The 11036-nt window shown below is 37.7% G+C and overlaps 1 protein-coding gene across 3 annotated transcripts in view; it reads left to right on the forward strand.

Annotated features, from left to right (window-relative positions):
- LOC111863891 (protein mini spindles) overlaps nucleotides 1-11036 on the forward strand; it is a 78438-nt gene extending 67402 nt beyond the window's left edge. For all 3 annotated transcript variants that reach the window (XM_023850687.2, XM_023850686.2, XM_023850685.2), the window contains exons 31-35: nucleotides 2810-2932; nucleotides 3895-4102; nucleotides 5233-5561; nucleotides 9517-9612; nucleotides 9885-11036. In XM_023850687.2, the coding sequence (XP_023706455.1) occupies nucleotides 2810-2932; nucleotides 3895-4102; nucleotides 5233-5561; nucleotides 9517-9612; nucleotides 9885-9989 (861 nt within the window). In that variant the 3' untranslated portion in view covers nucleotides 9990-11036. The remainder of the gene's footprint in view (nucleotides 1-2809; nucleotides 2933-3894; nucleotides 4103-5232; nucleotides 5562-9516; nucleotides 9613-9884) is intronic.

An 11036-nucleotide genomic window follows, 5' to 3' on the forward strand; every position in this document is an offset into this window, starting at 1 on the left:
GCTACTTGATGCGAATAATTATAACATTCGGCCGTTAAAGGTTAAACGCTGTACTACCTACTACCATGTTTCTTGAGGAAGCAAAATTTATTAATCTCATCCCATTATCGTTTGACTTGTTATGTACGCTATGTTTTCCAATAATCGATCTATATACATCCTTATTCCCCACTTTGGCATTCATGTCCCTTATGATTATTTTACAGTCCCTTTTTGGACATTCGCCATGTATTTCATCCAATTCATCAAAGAAGGAGTCTTTCTCCTCATCAGTTTTATCTTCGGTTGGGGCATATGCACAAATAAGGCTGTAGTTAAAAAACTTTCCCTTAATTTGTAGCCTAGATGTTCTGTGAGATTTTGCCTGGAAGTCTAAAATAAGATTCTTCCTTTTTTTATTAACAATAAACCCTGTTCCAAACATGTGACTTCTTCTGACAGCTATAGAATACAACATGATCCCTCTTTTCCATGACTCCTTTACCCAACCACCTCAGTTCTTGTATATCAGTGATATCTAGTTTATAGCTATCTAGTTCAAGTTGCATTTTTAGTGCTCCGGTTCTGTAAAGAGGTAATACATTCCAAGATCCAATTTTCAAATCCTTTAAAAATTTTCCAGGTTGTCTTGAATAGGTCCGTCTGGCTACTCTTTCCTTGGATTTCTGAACAATTTAGTTTTTACAGTGTGCGGTTGTTGGCCTCATGCCCAACCCCCAACCTGGAGGACCAGGGTATCCCTCTCTGTCTGGCTCCTACCCCTTGACCTGTCCGACATGGGTGCCTCTACCAGTAGCTGTGCTACCGCCAGCATAGCTCTCAGGGTCTCAGGAGCTCTCAAACCCCACCATCATGATAAGGGGGAGATGCAATTGGTGGGGAAACACAGAAGTATGCTCCAGACAAAATGGAGAGTTTTTAATGTGAAAGTAGTTGTCGTGTATGTAGTAGAAGTAACATTTAATGTTTCTTGATTTGATGTTCCTCCATTCAGGCTATTCCTTAATTTAATGTTCAGATACTTTTCTGAAAAGAAACCTTAAATGGAGGTTTCACCTTAATAACCAGTGTGCTTCAAAGAGCTAAATATTTAAAAAGTGCAAACTGCTATTTATATTGTAGGTTGCAGATACCGTTGAAAGTCCTGTAGCACAATGATACACATTTTATGAACAGATTACAAGGGTAGTTTTGAGAAGACCAAAATGGAAATATGCATTGCCTCATAATGATATAATTATTCCACTTACTACTTAAAGTAATATGATGATGTGGTAAAAGTATGATTGATATGTTTTGTACCCATTGTTAAGAGACAGTTAATTGAGTTTATTTCTAATCACTGTGGTGATTACTGTTTCTTGATGCTGTGGAATCTGGTAGATTTTCCCCAGTGTTTTGGTGGGGGCTTGTATCTCCATTTTCATGATAGAAAAGTAGGCTGAGCATGGAAAAATTGGTACAGATGTGTTGGTTTGCTTAGGAACCTGATTCTGGTCCTACATACATACCATTTTTTCCACATTTGTCCTGTTCTTATATCCTGAAGTTGGAGACATCAGGTTTGTCCAAAACTTTGGTGAAGATCTGCCAGACTGTGGTGTCACATCCCAGTTCGACTATGGCCTTTCTTTGTAATCAGTTGTTTGTACAGTACTTATATGTACTTACATGTAGTTACAGGAGCAAATGTGAAAGGTAAAGTTGTACAACACCATGAAGATGTATAGGGGAGTAGAGGTATAGGTCCCATACTGGATGGAAGTAAGTGGTCAGGTGATTGGAAAAGTGAAAAAAATAATTTGTTCCTGCTGGAAATTGAACACTATTTCTTCAACTCTTCAGTGTGAAGCTTGTTACTGTGCTGACCGAGCACTACCCGCTAACGAGAATTCACCTATGTAAATGTTACTTAGAATCACTGGTCTGTGCTTCAGTGTATTTTATTCATGCTTAGATGGTGATGTCAGACTTGATAACATTTGTTTTCATGTATATATTATCTTTGTATTTTCAGATTTTTTTGTACAATTCATAATCTCTGAGTGCAGTCAGTATAGTGACTGGCTTAGGGCTGTACAGCTGAGCGGTCAGGGGTTTTGTCCTGGAAAGGTCAAGATATTTTTCCTGTCCACATCATCCAAAGCGAATATGGTGCCCACCCAGCCACATATCCTGTCGGTATTAGGGATCCTTTCCCTGGGGGTAAAGTGGCCGGGGCATGAAGCTGACCATGGATGTATACATCCACTCCCCTGTATATCTTCATCATAGCATAGGGACAGCTTTAACTTTCACCTAGGTTTGATTTATTTCTCCACTTACACAATTGCAAGGTTTTCCCATAAATTAGTCTAGTAAATCCTTAAACTTTTTACCCCCTATAATAAAGGTCCTTGTTCAGTGGAGAAACTCCCAGGTTCTAGTAAAACACAATTACACCTCTGGACAGCTCTATGTGCCACCATTTCCTCCTGCACTGACATAACAGTTACTCTATTATAACTTAGGCATAAAAACCTCTGCAGTGAAAGCAAGTATGCTATGACAAGGCAAAGTTGACAGTTGAGTAGGAGAGGCATCCTGCCTCCTATACCTCAAGAGAATTCTTAAAGTTTCAGGCAAGAGCAAAAACAAGTTTGAGAATATCTCTGAAATGCCTGAAGGATTCTGTTTTGCAGTATCCATGACAGGTCTTAGTGTGCTTAGTACTGAAAAGGATGTGAATGAATGAAGTTAGACACTATAGTGTGATTAAGTTGTGGTATGAAATGATTTGTACTAAATGTAATGTAAATGTTTCTTTTAGACTGTGAAGCATGAGTCCAGTCCTCCGAAGAAAGAATCAAAATCACATCAGCTACCTAAAACTACATATGGGCTTTTATCAGAGATATTTAAGAAAATTGGGTCTAGGGATCAGACAAAAGAGGTGTGTACATGCATGGATGATTGATGCAGTTTTGTTGATATAGCTCATTTCTTTCTCAGTCACTGGTCTGATTGTAGTTGTGACTAAGATTCTCTCCTTCTAATGGACCCAACAGGTAGATGTTTCCCACCCCCTCACCTGAGGATTGAAACATATAGTTCCCAAAACATTGTGTTTTTTAGTTACTCTTTAGAATATTAGATGATGGACAAAGTCAAGAAACCCAGTAATCCTGATATATTCTCTTAAAAATTAATTTTGTCCCTTAAGTAGAGTTGTAGAATGTGGTCTGAAAATAACAATTTTCTGTTTGAAATTTATTAAATGATACAAAAACTACATTTTATTGAGATATGTAAATACAAGAAGCATTCTTTTAAATCCATATTGGTGTTTTATCAAGGGTTGTTCATGGGTGTTGATTCAGTCAGGATGGTGTGTTTTTGTGTGTATGTACCAGCCCCGCTTATCCTCTAACTTTGACCTTGAACCCCACACAGAGTTAGCAGACAGATAATTAAATATATTTGTATTGAATATCGTTACTTAGTATAGTGAACTGGAGGAATTGCACTGTAATGCAGAAAGGACAGGAACAAAGAGTTTTTCATTCCTTCATGTAGCAGAACTACATTTCATTTTGCATGTGGAGATTATATGTGCCTTCCATGAGTATGCCATTAACATGCGTTGTTAATTTATTGTTAAATATGAAACTTCAATTTAATGTCCCTCTATTGATGCATTTATTACATGTCCAAAGAATTATCCATTACTTGAAGTTTTATAATATTGCTATCCTTCCAGGCTCTGGTGAATTTGCAAATTGAAAAAAAAAAAAATGTTTTGTTGCCAATCACTACAACAAAGCTCTATGAAATCGTTTATTACATATTAATTCAGGTTGCTCTGCCATATTTAGTGTGTCCCCATAAATAATCCTATGGTCTCTGACATTTCAGGGTTTGTCACTTTTGTATGACTTTAAACAACAGCATCCAGAAGCTGATATTGATCGTTTCCTTCGGAAATCTTCACAGTTTTTCCAAGACTATGTTGAAGCTGGACTGCAGGAAATTGATAAGGATAGGAAAAAATCTGTAGGGCAATTAGTACATACTGTCCCAGCTGCCGCTCCCCCGATGGTTCCATCAAGTATGAGCTCCTTAGGTATGTCACTTTATCATACTTCATACTGTGTACAGTTGTTTCATGTAAATAATCCTTAGTGTAAGCATTTATTTAAATTAGTTGAGTTGGAATGTACTTTGTGGGGTGTACATGTGACATAGTGACTTAAAAGGAGCCTGTGTGGGGCTAGTATGGGGGAATTGAATGCCAACAGATTTCTGAAGGGGAAAACGTTTGAAAAACAGACATTTAGAAGGTTGAGGAATGGATGGGAGGTAGATAGAACTTGTGTCCAGTGGTGGACTTTGGTATTAGTAGTGTTGAACCTTCAGGTTCTCTTACAAGAGAGGTAAATGTAATAGAGAATTTGTCAGAGTGTATATACTGATTAAGAACTAAATGAAATGTCATGAATGAGTTGTAGGAACTTAAAGGTGTGTTCATTGGATTGCCACTGTACATAATGAAAGATTTAAATAGAACTTAAATGTAATTAGTTACTAAGATATATTCGACATGTACTATTTGTACTGTCCATTAAATTTGAAAGAAAATTATGTTGTTATTTTTCTCTCACCGCTTTCAAGTTGATGGCAGGTCTAATGGTGAAATAGGCAGTAGTGAGCTTATTTCTTCAACGCTCTTAATAGTTTCTGTGATTTCTTGAAGAAAATTACAAAAGATGTATTTTTCTTGGAGATCTGAAACCATATAACATTTCAGGAATACATTAAGTAGTACTAGTGTTCCTTTTGTCGCAGAAATTTAGCACAGCCATCATGATGATGATGATGAAGCAGTCCAAATGTTTGTTGTCCAGTAGAATGATATTCATACCAAGTTACAAGAAAATTGACCATTTGTTTAAAAATTTCTGGTATGTGACAGGTATGATTATGTATTGTGACGTGGATGGCGCAACTATTATCATCTGTCATCATTTTGTTTTTATTTGGGTCAATGACCAAAAATTTTCCAGTCTGTTCTTTCTTTCCACATTTCCTTTTCAGTTTCTTGTTGTCCCAGATATGAAAAATATGCTACATTCCTTTGAGAACTTGCAGTGAAACATACTTTTACTTTTGAATATCAGTCTTATTTTGCACAAAATTTGACTGTAGCATCCATTTGAAGTGATACAGTTGTTCGCAGTAAACTTCATTGTGCAGGAATAACGGCCTCCAGTGGAGTCACACTTCAGAATATTGATGTCGGTGGAGCTGATTTACGGAATCCAAAAGCAGCATGCATGGATCAGCTTCAAACCTTGAGGGCTCGTGTTATAATAGAGAGTGGCGGTGAGGACTCAGATTCAAGTTCAGGTTCAAAGAATCTCTACTATTTGGAGAGGCTACGGGCATTGCAAGTGCAGGCAGGCCTTGAACCATCAAGTCTCGTCCTCGACCCCAGGCAGCGAGGTCCACGTGATACAGATGACAATGCTGTAAATGATGAGAACCTTAACAAAAAACCATTTGTCATTGATAGGCCTCAAGAGGTTAGTTTTGTGTGTTTATGAAGCATGTTGTCAAACTTATCTGTGCAGGTAAGTGATCTCCCCATTTAACATATATTGGGGACAGTGAATTTGAATATGAGGAAAGCCATAATACTTTAAGTCCCAGCAACTCTGCTGCTAGTATATGTCACAGACCAGCCATTTTTGTACTATGCAAGTGGTTTGTACTACATCACTGTAAAGGAGTAAATAGCAAATGATCTAGATATGTCCAAGGAATTGCAAAAGGTAGCTACATGGACTACTTAGTGACAGCAAAGAACTCTGCGATCAAAGTGTGTTTTGAAAGAGAAACATTTTGTCTTGTCACTTTGAGTCACTGGCATTGGTCAGATCTGGCAGTCTGGAAAAAGCAGTAGTAAATGACCAGCCTTAGATGTGAGGTATGACTGTGTGTTATGCTTTTTTGCCATGTACACAGTGCAACAGGGTGCTGCATTTTAATATTAGATACGGGGACAAAAGTGTTAAATGGCTGGAACTTTATGCTTGGGTAATGGGCTGAACCTACAGAAATTGGATGTTGTATGAGGGACATCTACATATTCAGAAATATTGAGCAGGGATTTGACTGTCTCCCTGGTGTATGGCTGCATTCCAGAATAAGTCTAGAAGTGGAGAGTTGTCTTTTACAGATCTAAACTGTAGTAACCCATTTTATGTTACAGGTTAATATAAATGTTTATTTTTTTACAATTGTGACTGATATGCCTTTCTTTAAGGTTTTCCCCTTAGTGTTGCAGTTAGTTAGTTATTTAGAGAGGGTGGGTTTCCCCATGCACCGCGACCAGTTTGATCTATTGTGCTTCCCTCTATGATATTGTACCAGTCTCTTTACCCTACCGAGAAATGGTGCATACCATCAGTCCCGCCGAGCAAGTGAGTTCGGCCACTTGCTTAGCGGTGTCTATAATGCTTCCCCCATCTATCGGAGGCCTTAGAGGCTATTGTTGGGCGGGAAACGTCCTGGAATTTGGCTCAGTGATCCCCTTTGAGGATATGAGGTTCTTTTACGTGCCGTAAAGTTACGACACGGGACACACAGCTTAAAGTCCTTCCTGGAGGACTTGTTCCCTGAATTTTTCCGCCCTTAAAAATTCGACCTCCGCCAGGTATTTGAACCCGCGTACCACGAGTCATGAGGTGGGAACGTTACCTCTAGACTAACGAGGCCACTTTTGTGTTGCAGTTAATAAGTACCATTAGAAAATACTGCAGCATGTAGACCCATTGCTAAGTAATAACTCTGTAAACAATACCTGTTGCTAGGCAACAGATTCCTAACTCAGCAGTGGATTAACAGGAAGCAGTGTTCTCTACATGGTCTGTATGACAGCTGTGTGATGCAATAAGAGAAAAACTGTTGGAAGCGGTGTTTTTTGTGCACTCTTTGCCTAGGTGTTATAAGCAGGACAAGTCTAGAGTTTAGTTAGTTGGGGAAAAGTTGCCTACCAGTAAAGACATGAACATGGAAGTTGAGGGATCTACGGTGTTGTAAGCTGTTACCAAATGACTGGTGAAAACAAAGCAGACTGAGAATACTTAGTATGTGCTGTAGTGAACTGTGTGTGAATTAGTGGTAGCACTATAGTTATTTGTAGTTACAGTGTGTAAGTGTTCAGTAAATCCAGTTACCATTTCAAACCCTGTCTGTAGCCACTACATCATGTGGCACCTGGTCTCAGAAGTGGGATTGAATTCAGATACTGGATTGAAGACTGCACTCGTTGGTTGTATCATCAGCCTACAAAAATTGAACATCTGGTAACCACCATAGAAAAGATGGATGCCAAGACAGATGCCAGCTTAAAGGAAATGAAGGCCAGCCAAGAACACCTGAAAGAAGAAATGATGGCCAAGAAATGAAGAAAGATAGATGCCCATCGTGAGAGGATGATGGCCAAGATTGACTCCCAGCTAGAGAAAATGGAGGCTGCGGTGGGTGTTTTTGAAGAAAGGAAGAGAATGGACACCACAAATTTGGAGGCCAATTGAGAAAAGTCAGAGGCCATAGCAGAGCAGCAGGACATCCTTAAAGAAAAGGCCACAGTGAAAATTACTGGAGTACTGGAGGACTGATATGGGGATTGACATCTAGCCATAGGGTGCCACTGACAGCCAAAAAAACAGACCCAGGGCAATGGTGGGTCCCAACAGAAGTTAGTCACTGCCTGAGGACAATTGATCTATCATGCCATTCCTGCACTGCACAAGAAACACGGCAGGGAGAGTGTTGTACAAGGAGCTCCTAAAGAACAAATGTTCAAGATTTTGGGCACAACCATATTGCAACAACAGCATAAGAGACCAAGGCCTAAAAGGCAGCTACATCTAGGAAGCAAGAGGATATTTATCAAGACTGTCACGTGTACTTTCAGACTGGAGGTCATGAAGCAAGTAGTCAGGATTTCCATTGGGTTATGGGAAGTGAGAAACTGGACATTGTGGAGGGTTCTGCCCCCTCTGAAATGAAAGAAGAGACACAAGCAGTTTAAGATCCAGAGTTGTAGGAGCATCAGTCATTCTTGGACCTTTTGCCTGCACCAGCCAGAAAGGAACTCTAGATCAAGGTTGATGGTGGTATACCTGAACCGGCTCGCACCTTATCAGGGAACCACTTGGCACAAGCGGCCTTAAGGAGGGAGCAGTGGAAGCAGTTGAAGAGTAATCACTGCAAGAACTGAGCCACAAAGGAGGAAGGAGAGTTCGATCACGGACGATTAGCCATAAGGAGGCAGAAATGTAACATGTAGACCCATTGCTAGGTAATGACTCTGTAAACATCTGTTGCTAGGCAACAGATTCCTAACACATACCTATGAATTAACTGGGAAGTGCCCTTTTCTATGTGGTCCGTGCTGAGGTGTTACAAGTAAGACAAATCTAGAATTTAGTTCGGTGGGAGACAGTCAGCAGCCAGTAAGAACGTGAACACAGAAGTTGAGGGATCTATGGCATAGGAAACTGTTACCAGATGAATGGTGAAGACACAGCAGACTGAGAAGACTCAATACGTGCCATAGTGCACTGATGAGTGTGTGAATTAGCGATAGCGCTATAGTTATTTGTAGTTATGATCTGTTAAATGTTCAGTAAATCAAATTACCAGTCCAAAGCCTGTCTGTAGTCACTGCATCCCATGACAGTATCTTATTTTAATTCTGTCAGTTTTGTAAGAAGTCCTGAGCTTTTAATATTAAACATCTTGATTTTATTGGCAGTCAAAACATCTGATATAAAATGTATATTTTTTCTTCCAAATTCAGTTAAATTCATATATTATATTTAAATATAAACGTAAATTGTTATGGAATGTATAATTGCACGTTACCACATAGTGAACAACAACTCTGTTTATAGCTTTCAGTAGTGCTGGCACAGTTCATTGGTATTCGTTTTTTTTTTTATCTTGGAATTTAAAACTGGTCCAATATGTGTATATGAAACTGCGTATCTTTATTGCTCTGAATCATCCATCTTTGCTTTTCACAGTATTCTGAAGATGTTCATCAGTTCTGTGTGTGTAGCCTGATTGTAAAGAATCCTAAATTGTTTTTTCATGAGTCTGATTATAAGTTGTTCATGCACTAATAAATTACAATAGTCACTATGATGATATCGCTTTTGTCATAATTCTCTCAAGCTTGGATTAATTATTGGAAGTGTTTAATTGGTTAATGTATCACTTTAGAGTCATGCCTCTAAATCAGCTAAGTTAATTGATTTGTTTATGGCTGTAATAAATAATAGTAAATAATGTTCATATTTGTCCTATTTTATTCACACACCAGTATAATTTCTGTAATACTGTAATACAACACTTTAAATTGTGGTGTGTTCAGTTTTGATATATTGTCTGTTAATGTGAACATGGATGTTAGTGATAGTGAGATATGCACGAGGTTTATGTGAAGACCAGCTCTCTCTGTTACAGTTGTTACCAATTCAACGTAGTCCAAGTAACAGTGGATTCTCTGGAGTGGATGCCTTGCGTAAACGTCTGGAGGAGTTAAAAGGCTCAGCAACAGAGGTATATCTCTAAATCAGCTAAGTTAATTGATTTGTTTATGGCTGTAATAAATAATAGTAAATAATGTTTATGATATTAGTACTATTTTATTCACACACTGGTATAATTTCTCCTTAAATGTGAATTTATAAAAAGGAATATTTGAGTACTGTAATACATTTTAAATTGTGGTGTGTTCAGTTTTTATATAGTGTCTCTTAAATGTGAAAAAGGAAGTGATAGTTTTGCGATATGCATGAGGTTTATGTGAAGACCAGCTCTCTCTGTTACAGTTGTTCCCAGTTCAACGTAGTCCAAGTAACAGTGGATTCTCTGGAGTGGATGCCATGCATAAACATCTGGACGAGTTAAAAGGCTCAGCAAGAGAAAGCCAGTAGTCTATGATACAACCACCATCCTTCAGAACTGTATTTTGCTTTCGCAGCATGCATGTTGTTATGATATAATGACCAACACTGGACATGGAAGTGAAAGTGTTAAATGAGTGGAACTTTGTGCTCAGGTAATGGGGCTGAACATATAAAATTTGAGTATTATATGAGGAACACCTATACATTCAGAAATATTGAATGGGGATTTCACTGTCTCTCTTGCTGATATATTGGCTTCATTCCAGAAAAAGTGTAGAAGTGAAGAATTATCTTAACAGGTTTAAAATCTCTTACCCCTTTTTTAAGTTACAGGTTGATATAAATATTTATTTTTTACAATTGTGATATGCCCATTCTTTAAGGTTAGGTGTTTATAAGATATTCCTTTTTGTATTGCAGTTAATAAGTACTCTTAGAAAACATCTGATTTTAATTTTGTCAGTTTTTAAAGTTTTTAGTATTTAATAGGAAACATTTTGATTCTATGGACAGCCAGGCATGTGATATAAAAGATATATTTTTTTCCTTCCCAATTCAGTTAAATTCATATATTATAATTAAATATGAACACAAATTATGATGGCATAGTAATATAATTGCACCTTACCACCTGGCTAGTAACAACACTTTTTCAGTAGTGCTGACACAGTTCATTGATATTTATTTTCTGATCCCAGAATTTGTAACTTGAATGATATTATATATACCTGTGATTCCACTGGTCCATTATCTCTATATAGAACTGTAACTCTTTACTGATCTGAATCTTCCATCTCTACTTCTGAAAATGTTCATCAGTTCTGTGTGTGTAGCCTCATTGTAAAGAATCCTAAATTGTTTTTTTCATGAGTCTGATTATAAGTTGTTCTTGCACTAATAAATTACAATAGTTACTATGATACTGGTTGTCATAATTCTCCCATGCTTGAATTAATTATTGCAAGTGCTTAAACACTTAATGTATTAATTTACAGGTATAACTTTAAATTAGCTGAGTTAATTGATTTGTTCATGGCTGTATAAATAACAGTAAATAAATGTTCATGATGATAA

The sequence above is a fragment of the Cryptotermes secundus genome, unplaced genomic scaffold, assembly GCF_002891405.2.
Source record: "Cryptotermes secundus unplaced genomic scaffold, Csec_1.0 scaffold171, whole genome shotgun sequence".
NCBI lineage: Eukaryota > Metazoa > Arthropoda > Insecta > Blattodea > Kalotermitidae > Cryptotermes > Cryptotermes secundus.